Source organism: Syngnathus floridae, chromosome 9 (assembly GCF_059516105.1).
Source record: "Syngnathus floridae isolate MCC-2025c chromosome 9, RoL_Sflo_1.0, whole genome shotgun sequence".
Taxonomy (NCBI): Eukaryota; Metazoa; Chordata; class Actinopteri; order Syngnathiformes; family Syngnathidae; genus Syngnathus; species Syngnathus floridae.
In genome coordinates this window covers 16573462-16589917 of record NC_142421.1, presented here as the reverse complement: position 1 = coordinate 16589917, position 16456 = coordinate 16573462, and the positions used below count along the sequence as shown (strand labels likewise).

At 50.6% G+C, this 16456-nt stretch overlaps 1 protein-coding gene and 1 long non-coding RNA gene across 4 annotated transcripts; both read right to left on the bottom strand.

The window, feature by feature from the left end:
- Positions 1–1820: 1820 nt before the first annotated feature.
- On the bottom strand, positions 1821–2938 carry LOC148393695 (janus kinase and microtubule-interacting protein 3-like). The gene is made up of 2 exons (XM_088385800.1): positions 2579–2938; positions 1821–2499 (listed from the first exon to the last, which is right to left on the bottom strand). The coding sequence occupies exons 1-2, from the start codon at positions 2789–2791 to the stop codon at positions 2383–2385; spliced, it is 330 nt and encodes a 109-aa protein (XP_088241926.1). The 5' UTR covers positions 2792–2938; the 3' UTR covers positions 1821–2382.
- Positions 2939–4045: 1107 nt separating this feature from the next.
- On the bottom strand, positions 4046–6759 carry LOC148393694 (uncharacterized). 3 transcript variants are annotated; one of them, XR_015860359.1, is made up of 4 exons: positions 6571–6759; positions 4985–6446; positions 4830–4900; positions 4046–4693 (listed from the first exon to the last, which is right to left on the bottom strand). It is a non-coding gene; the product is annotated as an uncharacterized LOC148393694 (long non-coding RNA). The 3 variants fall into 3 exon arrangements; XR_015860360.1 differs by having other exon boundaries at positions 4830–6101; positions 6333–6446; XR_015860358.1 differs by having other exon boundaries at positions 4830–6446.
- Between the last annotated feature and the right edge of the window lie 9697 nt (positions 6760–16456).

The following is a 16456-nucleotide window of genomic DNA, read 5'->3' as shown; positions in this document are numbered from 1 at the left end:
TGTATTTATTTATGGTTATTTGTTAAATCAAGTACTGTTAGACATGAAATAGGAAGTGTTTAACATAAATGTTATGGCTACTCACCATTGTAGCTCGCTCCTGGTCAATGATATGAGCCTCTTCTTGCAGTGGAAAACTTGCAGCCAACAAACACCGTGGAACCTAAAGGAATGAAATTAAACATTAACATTTCGCCCGGACCAACATTCACACGTACAACGCAACGCGGCTACACTTCTGCTATTACAAACGTAAATCTCCTTAAACACAACGAGTGTTACTTACCGTGTACGCTCTAGGCAAAATTGGATGTGATGCAATTCCAAATCTATCTGAAACGGCAGTTAAAAGTAGAGTTACATCAAGTTTTCTTTTTTAATCAACACAATCATTTACAACCGTTGACCAGAAAGAATCGTCGAAATTCGACGTCCCCCACAAACGCCACGCTCACTCGCTTTTCAGGGCAACAAAAGTACTTCTTTTTAAAAACGATGAGTTGTACTTACCGTGTACGCTCTGGACGGTCCAGTTGCAAGCAGAAAATAAAAATATTTCTCTTGTTAGTCGTATGTTACCATCCGCTGTGTCTTTGTCAACATCGCCGCCATTTTCCTACTTCCTGCTGCGAGCCACGCCCACGGATTTAAATTTGGGCGGAAGCTCTTTCCATTGGCGTCGTTTTCGCGTATAGCAAATCCGATTGGTTGGGAAGGGGGCACGGTTATGCAGCCGAGGAGTCCTGTGATCGGTGGGATGTAAAGTAGGCGTCGACGTCACGTCCGCGTCACGTGACCACGACGTGGCAGACGTCAAATAGCAACCGCTGTTTTGTTTAGTAGACTTACAGTTGTTATGCATTGACATAATGGCGCACACACCAAATAGATTTAAATAAATTAAATAATTCTTCTGCCCACTCTCTTTTAAACAAGTTAACTCTCCCCGCGGATTTGAATTCCGGCGAAAGTTACGCCCATCGACGTCACGTATGTCACGTGACCACGACGTGGCAGATGTCATATAGCAACCGCTGTTTTGTTTAGTAGATTTACAGTTGTTATGCATTGGCATAATGGTGTGCACTCAAAATAGATTCAAATAAATTAAATATTTCTTCTGCCTACTCCCTTTTAAACAAGTTAACTCTGCCCACGTCCATTGACGTCTTGTCTGCGTCACGTGACCACGACGTAGCGACGTCATATAGTAACCGCTGTTTTGACCAGTAGACTTAGTTATTATGCGTTGACATAATGGCGCACTGGTTAGCATGGCCACCTCTTAAGCATGATGATGCGGGTTCGACGCCTGATCAATGTTAGCATGGAGTGAGCTGAAGTGCATGGCGCTGAAGATTTGAATCTTTGAAATGCGCTGAGGTCTGACATATCAGGCAGAATGGTTTGCCATCACGTTCAACAAAAAATAGAAACTTTCCCACTCTGATTAAAACGTCCTGTGTTCATCTACGTATTTTCGTTTTGCTGTGCATCTTTTCCCTGCCATTTCGAGAGCCCAATTGACACTCATAGTTTAAAGAAATGTGTTTGCCCATCCTACTTTGTGGAATTTCACCACATGCGCTTTTGACCAAAATACCAAATTGAACTCAAGTGAAGCCAACACGCACAACCCCCCCCCCCCCCACACACACACACACACAAATGTTGATATGAACATAAAAGAGCCGCATGCGGTTCGGGAGTTGCGGCTTGGCCAAACCTGTACTATACAACTTTATTTGTATAAAATTTTCACAACAGCTGTCACACAAACAAAGCGGGAAAAACCGAAGACGTGCGTGTTCCGCCCACGCTGGATTTATTTGCACCTTTGAAAAGACACCGTATTGCCGCAGATGTGGCAAAGAGTACTTTTGGGCATCTGAGACGGAAGGATGTCCAAAGCATCACGTCACCTGCTCTGGTAGGCATGGTGGTGGGACGTTGAGGTCAACCGCTTTGGGGTTGGCTGACTCTTTGATCGCAGGATGCCACACACTTGAAGACAGAAGCAGAAAAGCAGAGCTAAATGCAAAATGTACTCACCGGTGACTCCAATTTTTTTCCCCCCTGAAGAAACAGCTGGACGGGTGGCCCCGGCTGGCCAGTGGGACTCTTGTTATTCTGACCCTTTTTAGTGCGCGTTTGGGGCAACAACCGTTTTTTGTGGCGCTCTCTTCTGGTTCAAAAGTGCCCTGCATGTGAATTTGCTTTTCCTGCCTTCTGATTGGATGAGCGCCGGTGTGACGCGGTGCCTCTGTCACCGTGGCGGGGGGTATACGTTGGCATCGGAGCGTCTGCCAACGTCTGAGACCGGCTGGCAGTGTATCGGAGGTGTCGAGTGCGGTGCCGCTGGAGCTCACTCACCAGCTGGTGTTAGGGCCACAGAATGAAGGCCAAGGAGAAGAATAGAAAGAGAAACAGAAACTTCTCCTCCAATTGTTTGATTTGTCTCTTCTGAGCTTCGATGAATTCTTTCAGCTCTTTGTTCCTCTAGGACGGACAAATGGAAAGTGGCATTCAAAAGCCAGTAAGCGTGCAAGTAAGTGCCGGGCTGGCTTTGGGCCCTTACCTGTTGCGCGCTGTGCAGCAGATCCATTCTCTCTTGGAGGATGCAAGCGTCGCGCTCCCTCAACTCGCACATCAGGGCTCGCTTCCATTGGTCCACGGCGCTCCTAAGCTCTTCTCTCTGATCCGCCGTCAGCACGTCATTCACGCCAGCGTGGCTGGCTTTTTCGCCGTCCGTGGCGGGGCAGTCCCGCTGCGGTAGCGCCTCGTACAACATGGCCTCCAGCTCCAGGATCCTCTGGGCCGCAATCCTCGTCCATCAGTGGTCCGGCGGGAGATTTGAGGGCGGCTTACCTTATGAGCCTGGTCCATGGAACACTTCCTGAAGTCCAACTCTTCATCCAGGTAGCCCTTCTGCTTGCAGAACATATCCTAGCACAGCTCAAGGTCAGAATTGTTGGGGCACATTGCCGGAGTTCCCCTTGGCTGATGTCGCGTGTCTGTCTACCTTCTCACTTTCAATGTCCAACATCTTCTGTTGAAGTGTTGACTTGGTCACTTTGATGTATTCTAACCACTGAGGAAAGGCTGCTGTCACATAAGCAGAATGCGAGAGTGTGCGTGGACGTGCGTGTTACCTTCTCGGCTAGGGTGAGAAAGGTCCTGGCGTGAATCACGACCACCTGCTCCTCGCTGGTGAGATTCTGCAAGAGCCCAAAGGCACAGCGTCAACAAGCTTCTTTCAGCGCAAAGCCTTCCAAAAGTCACATTTGAGCCGCCGAGTCTCGTGGAGTGCGAACATAAGGAGTTCGACATACACTTACGGCGTTATAGCCCAGGATGTCCAGCTTCTTCATCAGATCACTGATGACGATGTCCGGGGGAAAGGCGCAAGGAGCAATGTAAGGTGTTCTGGGACCTCGGGTTAAGGTTAGGGTTGCGAGGGACGCCTTACGTACGCTCACGCCCTCGGCCTCGCAGTAGATCTGCAAAGGGCTGAGGCCGTCTGGGAAACGGACTTGCAGAAACTTCAAGACGGGGGAGCGCCACTCCCTCTCCTGAAAGGCAGAGGCATGCATCCGTCCGTCCGTCCGTCCGTCCGTCCGTCACATCTCTGGCCTCAACACGCTTGTGCGAGTCTTCCCACCTCCAGCTCCAGGATGCGGAACTCAAGCAGTTCGTTTTGGTCTCGGATATCCTGGATGTGCTCTTTCAGACGCGCTTCTTCCGCCTCCATCCGCCTGACCTGAAAAGACAGTCAGACCTCATCTGCGGGGCTTCCCGACAGGTGTGACGCCAAGCGACTCCGCCCAGCGCCTTTCTTTCCGTCACCTTTTCGGCCAACTGCTGATTGCTCTGACGCAGCAGCTGCTTCTCCTCCACCCACTTGACATTCTAGAAGAGACAAACGCGTGGACAGCTTTGGAATGTTGTGTCATTTTCATCCACAAATTCTTTGGTTGACTGGAAAATGACATTTGCTTTTCTCCGCATTTTCCCAGCCACGTTCGGGGGGGGGGGGGGGGGGGGGGGTTGGTCCAGTAATGCCAGACGGATGAGTGACTGAAGAATGTAGCTATTTTGTCTGAGAAAAAGGTGTGCTCATTGATGAGCTTACCTGTCCTTGTTGCTTCAGCGCTGACTCCAGATCTGCTACTCTGCTTTGATAGTGACCCATTTCTACCATCAGCTTTTCTCTGGTCTGAAAGGAGGAGGAGGGAGGCTCCTCCTCCTCCTTTCAGACCAGAGAACACCCGAGGCTGGGTGAGAACGGGGAGGCTGCGACCCGGCCGGGGGTTGCGGGAAGGGGCGCCACCTTGATCTCCTTCTCGGCGTCGTAGTCCCCTTTCGCTGGTCTGGGCTAGCAGAGCGTAGGCTCGTTGCAGCGCTTGATATTCTTGCGTCAGCTGGCGGTAGCGAAGCTCCGCCTCTTCATGCACACACCAATGCAACACAGCACTAGTACCAGAATCAGTCAGACCGGCGACAAAGCACCCGCGACGCAAAGACGAGTCCGATTCCAGGCTGAAGAGGAATGTTTGGTGCCAATACGCTGGCAGAAATGGCGGGCTACCTCTTCGGGTTCCGTGTCGGGGGTTCTGTCGGTGTGAAAAGACAAGGACGATCCGTCCGAGTCCACCAACACGTCTTCGTCGTAGCCGTAAAATGTTTCGATGACCTGCGGGCGCGGAAGCAAACATCTCTCTGAACAAACTGAAGCGACACCTCACGATGAATCGACGAGAGGAACGATAGCGAGAAAAAGGCCATTTCATCTTGCGCAACACCAAGCAGCCGCAAACAAACAGACTCACCTTGCAGGACCTCACGCTTTGTTCCTCCTCAGAGATTCTCGACGTCGGTATCGTAGCAGCAAATCTCTCTCCTGTCGACACAAATAATCCGCCTTTGAGATTCTTTGGATGCAAAGGGAACGAACGGCTCCGGCGCAGAAACAAACGCGACTCACAATGACATTTCTGACATGAGCTCCTGTCTCCAGAGCCTGAAAAACACGTCACCGGCGATGATTGGAGGGACGCTCGTCTTTTCCAAAAGTGACAACTACAGGGTGTGTCAGGGTTTTCCAGATTATCTTTATCGTATCATTGTTTTGCTTTGACTTTGACTGCGACCTGTAATAAATAATATTATTTATCCCTTATTTATCCCTATCGCTTATCCCTTCCTACACAAAGTCGTAAAACACCCCTTGCTATGTTTTGACTAGAGGTCAAGGGCTTCCTCTATTCAATCCACTCTTACACCCACCCTGTTTCTCTTAATTAAAATGCTCGTGCAGGAGCCGAGAGTCAGACTTCATTCGTACAACGGATGGACTCTCCACCTGCAGGTGTCCAAAAGAACTTACTTGTCTCCCGTGTGGTTCTTGCAAAATAAGTTGGAGCGAGCGCAACTCTAACAGGGTGCATTTTGCCACTAGCTGCCTACGGACAATGACGTCGCGCTCGCGGCTCATGGTTGACGGGCTGAGCAGCCGGGCAAGTCCGTCGTTTTCAGCGCACAGCGAGTGGCAAAGGCGCTGACAAAACGGGAGCTTTGAGCTGCTGAAAACGGCAAAACAAGTCTAAAGCGTGTTCAAACGCGTGCGCACAATGCTCCTGCTTGAAAGGTCGGAATTTAAGGGGCCAATTTTTTGGATGGCGGCCGCCGGCCAAGCTTTGGACGGAAAAGGTTTCCTGGCGACAGCGAGCGAGCGCGGCGCTGCCGTACGTGCACCGAGTCGCCTGCCTGAAGACCTTGGACAAGTCGTCGATGATGTGCCGCTGCTCCACAACTTGAAGGAACTCCATTTCACCGTCCTGCTGGCCGCAACCGCGGTCCTGGTCATTGAGCGAACTAGGCCTTCTCTGTGGAACACAAATGCAGTGGACTCTGTTGGCACGCCGCCGTTGTCCGCGTCGACTTACCAAGCTTGCCATCTCCTCGTTCTCCTGGGTGACAAAGCGCACTTTGTTTTCAAGGCGACACAGCACCAGCGAGAGTTCTTCATTCTTCCTGCTCAGGCGTTTGTTTTTGTACAGGAGTGGCAGAAACTGGCTTTCTGTTTCTCTCAGTCGCTTTAGCTGCAAGCATGAAGTGCGGGATGTGAAAGACGCACAACACGCGGGCCAGAACGTATCCATTCCTTTTGCATCGGTTTGAACGGAATCGTGGCTTTGGCTCCCAATAAAAGACATCTACCAGGCAACCGACTCGCCGCGCCGCTCAACTAATAAGCAAGCGCAATGGGTGCCTCGCTGGATGGCGCGCATCAAACGTAGCGCAAACCTTCAAGCGTGCCGTCAATAAATTACCAGTTCATTGCGCTCTTCAGAAAGCAGGGCGTTTCGATCCTCCAGTTTCCTGATGACTGCGCTGAGCTCAGCGATTTTCAGATGAAACCGTCGCGTGTCCCGATCCTCCTGAGACTGAAAACGCCCCGCAACACACACACACAAGCACTCGTTCAAAGTTCAAAACTGTTTTTGTGCTACCTTCCTCCAGCAACGAACTAAGTCATGCGTACTGCAAGTGTGTGATGAGGTGGCTTACGCAATGAAGAGGATTGCTAGTAGCGGCGTTGACCCCACTTCCAGGGTAGTTTAGGCCCGCCCTTTGGGAATCCCTCAGGGCAGCGATCTGCTGCTCGGCAGCCTGAGTCTGCAGCTGAAGGCGGTGGACGTGGCCGGCCCCAGGGCTTCATCCAAAACACTAACCGCTCTGTCTTTCAGCTTGATCTCATCCGTCTGGATGTACAAACGGGGAGCGCTCAGGCAGGCGGGCAAACTCATTTGCCAGAATTGTGACAAAAACAAAGAGAGCAACCGGCCAATTTTTTTCTTGAATCGACTAGAACACCTTTGCTGTGACAAAAGCGAAGCGAGCAACCGGACATTTTCTTCTTGTGAAATAGAATAGAATAGAATGCCTTAGGTGTCATTGCACTGCAGGTATACAACGAAATTGGGAACATAGCCACGCACCGCGCATCTGATCAGTCCTACCAGTCGGCGGATCTCCCTCTCGCAGTCTCTCTTGGTTCGGCTCAGCTCCTCCCGATGCTGGTGATGAGCCGATCGGAGCTCGGCCGCTCGGGACTGCCAGGCCTGCTGGGCCGCTGCCAGGGCTTCTTCCGCGCTCCTGGTGGAGGCGACACCGCTCGGTCTCCCGACACCGCCGCGTCTCCTCCACCTCCGCCAGCAAAGCGCCCCCCCTCCTCACCTGAGCAGACATTGCGCCACACCGGGCCGTTGAGACCGCAACGGAGCGCCGCGACGCTTACTGGGGACAAGCTACACAATACGGTAGCGGCCGCATCGAAGCCCGACGTGGCGTGCGGATAGTCAGACACGGATAGAGCGGATCACCTTGTCCATGGAGCCGTCCCTCAGGCTGAGGACCAAGGCATTCAGTCGCTGGATCTCTCCATCTTTGATTTTGATCACTCTCATCAGCTCCATTTCATGCTGCCGCAGTAATGTCTCCCTGGTAATGGCTAACTCTTTCTGCTTCTCCTCATGGAGTTTGCTTTTGAGTTCCGTCATGGCGGCGGTGGCACGGTGGTGCTCCGCCCGCAGGTCCTGACTTCTCTCTCTCTCCAGACAGCTGACCTGACATGACTTAGACTTAGACTTAGACAAACTTTATTGTCATCTTGTCTGCACATGGTGCATACAAAACGAAATTCCGTTGCATACGTCTTACAACAAAGTAGTGATATTGCAGTTGAATAGAAGTAACATACCCTATGAAAATATATATATATATATATATTAAAAATAAGTATAAAGTGCAGCAGTGATAATTATGCAATAGTGCAAGTAGGCAAAACAGTATTCAAGAGTGTGCAGAGGAATGCTAAACCATGTATTAAACTTCTATTTAAAGGGTTTATACAAGTTCAGTAAAGTTGGTAGTGCGAGATAGTGCAAGATAGAGGTCCGTAGTGTCATAAAGTACAGTTCTGTGAATGTGTGATGCAGAGTTCAGTTTAGAGCTCAACAGTTCTAGTGTTCAACAGTCTGATGACAGCAGGGAAAAAGCTGTTGCAGAACCTGGTGGACCTGCAGCGGATGCTGCAAACCTCTTCCCAGAGGGCAGCAGGGAGAACAGTCCATGGTGGGGGTGTGATGGGTCATTGATGATGTTACGGGCACGGGACATGCAGCGCTGAGATGAAATGTCCTGAATGGAGGGAAGAGGAGCCCCTATGATCCTCTCTGCTGTCCTCACCACTCTCCTCACGTTCTTCCAATCGGAGGCGGTGCAGCCTCCACACCACACAGAGAGACAGCTTGTCAGAATGCTCTCTATGGTGCTCCTGTAGAACGTCCTCATGATGGGTGGGGGCAGGTGGGCTCTCCTCATCCTCCGCAGGAAGTACAAGCGCTTCTGTGCCCTCTTGACCAGTGCCGTAGTGTTCATAGTCCAGGTGAGGTCTTCTGTGATGTGGACCCCCAGGAATTTGGTGGTGCTGACCACCTCCACAGCTGAGCTGTTGATGATCAGTGGAGCGTGGTGAGGCTGTTTTTTCCTGAAGTCGACGATGATCTCCTTCATCTTCTCCTCATTCAGGATCAGGCTGTTTTCTCTGCACCAGCCCACCAGCTGCTCCACCTCCTCTCTGTAGTCCAGGTCGTTGTTGTCTCTGATGAGCCCCACCACCGTTGTGTCGTCTGCTGACTTCACGATGTGATTGGTGGTGAACCTGAGGACGCAGTCGTGTGTCATCAGGGTGCACAGCAGGGGGCTCAGGACGCAGCCCTGAAGGGAGCCTGTGCTGAGGGTGATGACATCAGAGGTGTTCTGTCCGACCCGGACTGACTGAGGTCTGTTGGTGAGGAAGTCTAGCAGCCAGTTGCGAAGGGGGGTGTTGAAGCCCAGGTGTTCCAATTTTCCTACCAGATGCTGTGGGATGATGGTGTTAAACGCTGAGCTGAAGTCCAGGAACAGCCTCCGCACATGGGTGTTCTTCTCCTCCAGGTGAGCCAGGCTCAGGTGAAGAACGGAGGAGATGGCGTCCTGAGTGGAGCGGTTTTGCCGGTCGGCAAACTGGAACGGGTCAAATAATAGGGGGAGTCTGGAAACGATGTGACCTTTAAGCAGCCTTTCGAAGCACTTCATCATAACCGGAGTCAGTGCAACAGGCCGGTAATCATTAAATGAGGTGATTTGAGGTTTCTTCGGCACCGGAATGATGGAGGCAGTCTTAAAGCACGCCGGCACTGTGGCTTGGCCCAGCGAGGTGTTAAAAATGTCTGTGATGACCCCAGCCAGATGACTTGCACATTCCCTGAACACACGCCCAGGAATGTTGTCGGGGCCAGGGGCCTTACAGGGGTTGACTCTCCTCAGGGTCTTCAACACATCGGCGGAGTCAAGGCAGAGTACCTCCTCTTCCTGATGGGGGACAGTTTTAACTGCTGGAGTGCCGTTTAGTGCCTCGAACCTCCCAAAGAAGTTATTTAGACCATTTAGAAAGTCAGCATCAACTACACCCACCGGGGGGGGGGAGGGTGAGTTGTAGTCTGTAATCGCCCGTATGCCTTGCCACATACTCCTGATGTTTTTGACGTCGTGGAAACGATCCTGAAATTTTCGACTGCGGTCTCGCTTCGCTATCCTGATGGCACGGTTCAAGTTGGCTCTCGCTGTCCTCAGTGTCTCCTTGTCGCCAGACTTGAAGGCAGAGTTCCGCGCTCGTAGCGTTTGACGTACCTCCTCAGTCATCCAGGGTCGTTGGTTGCCCCGGGTGATGATATTCTTAGTGGTGCTGACGTCCTCGGTGCATTTGTTGATGTAGGCTGACACAGTCATGGCACACGCATGTCTAATCTACATCGGGAAAACTGGGAGGGAGGGAGGCAGGCAGGGAGGCAGGCAGGGAGGCAGGCAGGGAGGCAGGCAGTGTCTGTCTGTTGAGGTTTTCACCTTGTTCTTCTCCTGCTGAAGTTCTAACTGGACGTCCATCAGTTTGGTTCTCAGCTCGTCATTGGCGGCCTGAAGGGCGTCCGTTCGCTCCGCCTTGGCCCGCCCTGCCGGAGCTCGTTTGGACATCTCTTACTCGAGTCTCGCCCGGTCGTCAGTCAGAGATCACAACATTTGTACCTGGAGAGCACAAACGCAGCGCTGTTTTCCACTGGCTTCGAACTCAACTTCAATCGGTACCGTAACTTACAACATCATAAACATAGAACTAGCTTGACTTATTCATTGAATAAATGCATTTGGTTCTTCAAAACTGCATCACGCAACATAGCGTGACCGAGACGGCCGTTATCCACCTGCGTGAAGTTATTTGGTGAAATGAATGAGATGTTTAAGACACCATCGTTCTGTCTCTATGTAGATGAAGGTAAATAATCGATTGCTGAAGGTCCAAAGGTGTTGTGATAAACAAATAAACATATTAGTGATTAGTGACATATTTGTGATAAACATATTAGGCAGGATAATCACATATGTTAACGTGACTGCCCACACTGTATTTATTTATGGTTATTTGTTAAATCGAGTACTGTTAGACATGAAATAGGAAGTGTTTAACATAAATGGAAGACGAAAGGGGTACTCACCATTGTAGCTCCTGCTGGTCAATGATACGAGCCTCTTCTTGCAGTGGAAAACATACAGCCAACAAACACCGTGGAACCTAAAGGAATGAAATTAAACATTAACATTTAGCCTCAACCAACATTCACAGATACAACGCAACGCAAACTACACAAACGTAAATCTTTTTAAACACAATGAGTTGTACTTACCGTGTACGCTCTAGACGGTCCACTTGCAAGCGGAAAATAAAGATATTTCTGTTGATAATCGTCGCGTTTGTATCCGGTGTCTCGCTCAAGGCCATTGCGCCCACAGATTTGAATTTTGGCGAGAGTTCAGCCTATTGACGTCATTTCCGCGGTGTAATACCCGCATATCTGAAACGGCAAAGTTAAGAGTAGAGTTAAATAAAGTTTTTAGTCAACGCAATAATTTACAACCGTTGACCAGTCGAAATAATCGTCGAAATTTGGCGTCTGTGGCTGGAAGCAGACGCCGAGTTCGACATTCCTCCCAAACGCCACACTCCCTCACTTTTCAGGGCTAAAAAAAAACAGTTGTAATTACCTTGTACGCTCTAGACGGTCAAGTTGCAAGCTGAAAACAAAAATATTTGCCTTGTTAGTCATCGTGTTACTAACCGCTGTGTCTTGTTTGCCAGAACTGCCGCTTTCCTACTTCCTGTTGCAAGCCACGCCCACGGATTATAATTTTGCCGTGAGTTCCGCCTATTGACGTCATGTCCGCGTCACATGACTGCGACGTAATATTATCTAAAACTGTTTGTGCGGTATTGTGTTGTTCTGTGCGGTATTGTGTTATTCTGTGCGGCGTCGTGTTGTTCTGTGCGGCGTCGTGTTGTTCAGTGCGACGTCGTGTTGTTCAGTGCGGCATGGTGTTGTTCAGTGCGGCATGGTGTTGTTCAGTGCGGCATGGTGTTGTTCAGTGCGGCATAATGTTGTTCAGTGCGGCATAGTGTTGTTCAGTGCGGCATGGTGTTATTCAGTGCGGCATGGTGTTGTTCAGTGCGGCATGGTGTTGTTCAGTGCGGCATAATGTTGTTCAGTGCGCCATAATGTTGTTCAGTGCGGCATGGTGTTGTTCAGTGCGGGATGGTGTTGTTCAGTGCAGGATGGTGTTGTTCAGTGCGGCATGGTGTTGTTCAATGCGGCATGGTGTTGTTCAGTGCGGGATGGTGTTGTTCAGTGCGGCATGGTGTTGTTCAGTGCGGCATAATGTTGTTCAGTGCGGCATGGTGTTGTTCAGTGCGGCATGGTGTTGTTCAGTGCGGCATGGTGTTGTTCAGTGCGGCATGGTGTTGTTCAGTGCGGAATGGTGTTGTTCAGTGCGGCATGGTGTTGTTCAGTGCGGCATGGTGTTGTTCAGTGCGGCATGGTGTTGTTCAGTGCGGGGTGGTGTTGTTCAGTGCGGGATGGTGTTGTTCAGTGCGGCATGGTGTTGTTCAATGCGGCATGGTGTTGTTCAGTGCGGGATGGTGTTGTTCAATGCGGGATCGTGTTGTTCAGTGCGGCATAATGTTGTTCAGTGCGGGATCGTGTTGTTCAGTGCGGCATAATGTTGTTCAGTGCAGCATGGTGTTGTTCAGTGCAGGATGGTGTTGTTCGATGCGGGATCGTGTTGTTCAGTGCGGCATGGTGTTGTTCAGTGCGGCATGGTGTTGTTCAGTGCGGCATAATGTTGTTCAGTGCGGCATGGTGTTGTTCAGTGCGGCATGGTGTTGTTCAGTGCGGCATGGTGTTGTTCAGTGCGGCATGGTGTTGTTCAGTGCGGCATAATGTTGTCCAGTGCGCCATAATGTTGTTCAGTGTGGCATGGTGTTGTTTAGTGCGGGATGGTGTTGTTCAGTGCAGGATGGTGTTGTTCAGTGCGGCATGGTGTTGTTCAATGCGGCATGGTGTTGTTCAGTGCGGGATGGTGTTGTTCAGTGCGGCATGGTGTTGTTCAGTGCGGCATAATGTTGTTCAGTGCGGCATGGTGTTGTTCAGTGCGGCATGGTGTTGTTCAGTGCGGCATGGTGTTGTTCAGTGCGGCATGGTGTTGTTCAGTGCGGAATGGTGTTGTTCAGTGCGGCATGGTGTTGTTCAGTGCGGGATGGTGTTGTTCAATGCGGGATCATGTTGTTCAGTGCGGGGTGGTGTTGTTCAGTGCAGGATGGTGTTGTTCAGTGCAGGATGGTGTTGTTCAGTGCGGCATGGTGTTGTTCAATGCAGGATCGTGTTGTTCAGTGCAGCATAATGTTGTTCAGTGCAGCATGGTGTTGTTCAGTGCGGCATGGTGTTGTTCAATGCGGCATGGTGTTGTTCAGTGCGGGATGGTGTTGTTCAGTGCGGCATGGTGTTTTTCAGTGCGGCATAATGTTGTTCAGTGCGGCATGGTGTTGTTCAGTGCGGCATGGTGTTGTTCAGTGCAGGATGGTGTTGTTCAGTGCGGCATGGTGTTGTTCAATGCAGGATCGTGTTGTTCAGTGCAGCATAATGTTGTTCAGTGCAGCATGGTGTTGTTCAGTGCGGCATAATGTTGTCCAGTGCGCCATAATGTTGTTCAGTGCGGCATGGTGTTGTTTAGTGCGGGATGGTGTTGTTCAGTGCAGGATGGTGTTGTTCAGTGCGGCATGGTGTTGTTCAATGCGGCATGGTGTTGTTCAGTGCGGGATGGTGTTGTTAAGTGCGGCATGGTGTTGTTCAGTGCGGCATAATGTTGTTCAGTGCGGCATGGTGTTGTTCAGTGCGGCATGGTGTTGTTCAGTGCGGCATGGTGTTGTTCAGTGCGGCATGGTGTTGTTCAGTGCGGCATGGTGTTGTTCAGTGCGGCATGGTGTTGTTCAGTGCGGCATGGTGTTGTTCAGTGCGGAATGGTGTTGTTCAGTGCGGCATGGTGTTGTTCAGTGCGGGATGGTGTTGTTCAATGCGGGATCATGTTGTTCAGTGCGGGGTGGTGTTGTTCAGTGCAGGATGGTGTTGTTCAGTGCAGGATGGTGTTGTTCAGTGCGGCATGGTGTTGTTCAATGCAGGATCGTGTTGTTCAGTGCAGCATAATGTTGTTCAGTGCAGCATGGTGTTGTTCAGTGCGGCATGGTGTTGTTCAATGCGGCATGGTGTTGTTCAGTGCGGGATGGTGTTGTTCAGTGCGGCATGGTGTTTTTCAGTGCGGCATAATGTTGTTCAGTGCGGCATGGTGTTGTTCAGTGCGGCATGGTGTTGTTCAGTGCAGGATGGTGTTGTTCAGTGCGGCATGGTGTTGTTCAATGCAGGATCGTGTTTTTCAGTGCAGCATAATGTTGTTCAGTGCAGCATGGTGTTGTTCAGTGCGGCATAATGTTGTCCAGTGCGCCATAATGTTGTTCAGTGCGGCATGGTGTTGTTTAGTGCGGGATGGTGTTGTTCAGTGCAGGATGGTGTTGTTCAGTGCGGCATGGTGTTGTTCAATGCGGCATGGTGTTGTTCAGTGCGGGATGGTGTTGTTCAGTGCGGCATGGTGTTGTTCAGTGCGGCATAATGTTGTTCAGTGCGGCATGGTGTTGTTCAGTGCGGCATGGTGTTGTTCAGTGCGGCATGGTGTTGTTCAGTGCGGCATGGTGTTGTTCAGTGCAGAATGGTGTTGTTCAGTGCAGCATGGTGTTGTTCAGTGCGGGATGGTGTTGTTCAATGCGGGATCATGTTGTTCAGTGCGGGGTGGTGTTGTTCAGTGCAGGATGGTGTTGTTCAGTGCAGGATGGTGTTGTTCAGTGCGGCATGGTGTTGTTCAATGCAGGATCGTGTTGTTCAGTGCAGCATAATGTTGTTCAGTGCAGCATGGTGTTGTTCAGTGCGGCATGGTGTTGTTCAATGCGGCATGGTGTTGTTCAGTGCGGGATGGTGTTGTTCAGTGCGGCATGGTGTTTTTCAGTGCGGCATAATGTTGTTCAGTGCGGCATGGTGTTGTTCAGTGCGGCATGGTGTTGTTCAGTGCAGGATGGTGTTGTTCAGTGCGGCATGGTGTTGTCCAATGCAGGATCGTGTTGTTCAGTGCAGCATAATGTTGTTCAGTGCAGCATGGTGTTGTTCAGTGCGGCATGGTGTTGTTCAATGCGGCATGGTGTTGTTCACTGCGGGATGGTGTTGTTCAATGCGGGATCGTGTTGTTCAGTGCGGCATAATGTTGTTCAGTGCAGCATGGTGTTGTTCAGTGCGGCATGGTGTTGTTCAGTGCGACATAATGTTGTTTAGTGCGGCATAATGTTGTTCAGTGCGGCATAATGTTGTTCAGTGCGGCATGGTGTTGTTCAGTGCGGCATGGTGTTGTTCAGTGCGGCATGGTGTTGTTCAGTGCAGGATGGTGTTGTTCAGTGCGGCATGGTGTTGTTTAATGCGGCATGGTGTTGTTCAGTGCGGGATGGTGTTGTTCAGTGCAGGATGGTGTTGTTCAGTGCGGCATGGTGTTGTTCAGTGCGGCATAATGTTGTTCAGTGGGGCATAATGTTGTTCAGTGCGGCATAATGTTGTTCAGTGCGGCATAATGTTGTTCAGTGCGGGATGGTGTTGTTCATTGCGGCATGGTGTTGTTCAGTGCGGCATGGTGTTGTTCAGTGCGGCATGGTGTTGTTCAGTGCGGGATGGTGTTGTTCAGTGCAGGATGGTGTTGTTCAGTGCGGCATGGTGTTGTTCAGTGCGGCATGGTGTTGTTCATTTCGGCATAATGTTGTTCAGTGCGGCATAATGTTGTTTAGTGCGGCATGGTGTTGTTCAGTGCGGGATGGTGTTGTTCAGTGCGTTATAATGTTGTTCAGTGCGGCATGGTGTTGTTCAGTGCGGCATGGTGTTGTTCAGTGCGGCATGGTGTTGTTCAGTGCGGCATAATGTTGTTCAGTGCGGCATGGTGTTGTTCAGTGCGGGATGGTGTTGTTCAGTGCGGGATGGTGTTGTTCAGTGCGGCATGGTGTTCAATGCGGAATGGTGTTGTTCAGTGCAGGATGGTGTTGTTCAGTGCGGCATGGTGTTGTTCAGTGCGGCATAATGTTGTTCAGTGCGGCATGGTGTTGTTCAGTGCGGCATGGTGTTGTTCAGTGCGGCATGGTGTTGTTCAGTGCGGCATAATGTTGTTCAGTGCGGCATGGTGTTGTTCAGTGCGGCATGGTGTTGTTCAGTGCGGCATAATGTTCAGTGCGGCATAATGTTGTTCAGTGCGGCATGGTGTTGTTCAGTGCGGGATGGTGTTGTTCAGTGCAGGATGGTGTTGTTCAGTGCGGCATGGTGTTCAGTGCGGGATGGTGTCTTTCAGTGCGGCATGGTGTCGTTCAGTGCGGCATGGTGTCTTTCAGTGCGGCATGGTGTCGTTCAGTGAGGCATGGTGTTGTTCAGTGCGGCATGGTGTTGTTTAGTGCGGCATGGTGTTGTTCAGTGCGGGATGGTGTTGTTCAGTGTGGCATGGTGTTCAGTGCGGCATGGTGTTGTTCAGTGCGGTATCGTGTTGTTCAGTGCGGTATCGTGTTTCTCAGTGCGGTATCGTGTTGTTCAGTGCAGTATCGTTGTGTTGTTCGTATTGTGTTTAACACTTAGCCTCTAACACTTAGCCTCTAACACTTAGCCTCTAGCATCTAGAAGGTAAATAAATAGGAAGGAAGGACTCACCGGTGACGTCTTCGCCCACGTCCAAGCGTTGTACTTTGTATTTTCATCCTTCTGACAGTGGAAAACATAGCCAACAAACACCGTGGAACCTAAACGAATGAAAGAAAACTATCATTTGGCCACAACCAACATTCACAGATACAACACAATGTGACGTGCGGGGTTGAGGTTAAAGGTTGAGTGAAGGGCCCTCGTTTTAAACTACTTTTTTGAAAAGGATTGGGAACAAGTAAGACGTATTTAATTTATTTAATGGG

Excerpts from the sequence above, each read along its gene's own strand:
- LOC148393695 (XM_088385800.1), bottom strand. The coding sequence starts at position 2,791 with ATGTTGTACGAGGCGCTACCGCAGCGGGACTGCCCCGCCACGGACGGC. Across the intron at positions 2,500-2,578 it reads TGCTGCACAGCGCGCAACAG|AGGAACAAAGAGCTGAAAGA; the intron begins GTAAGGGCCCAA and ends TGTCCGTCCTAG.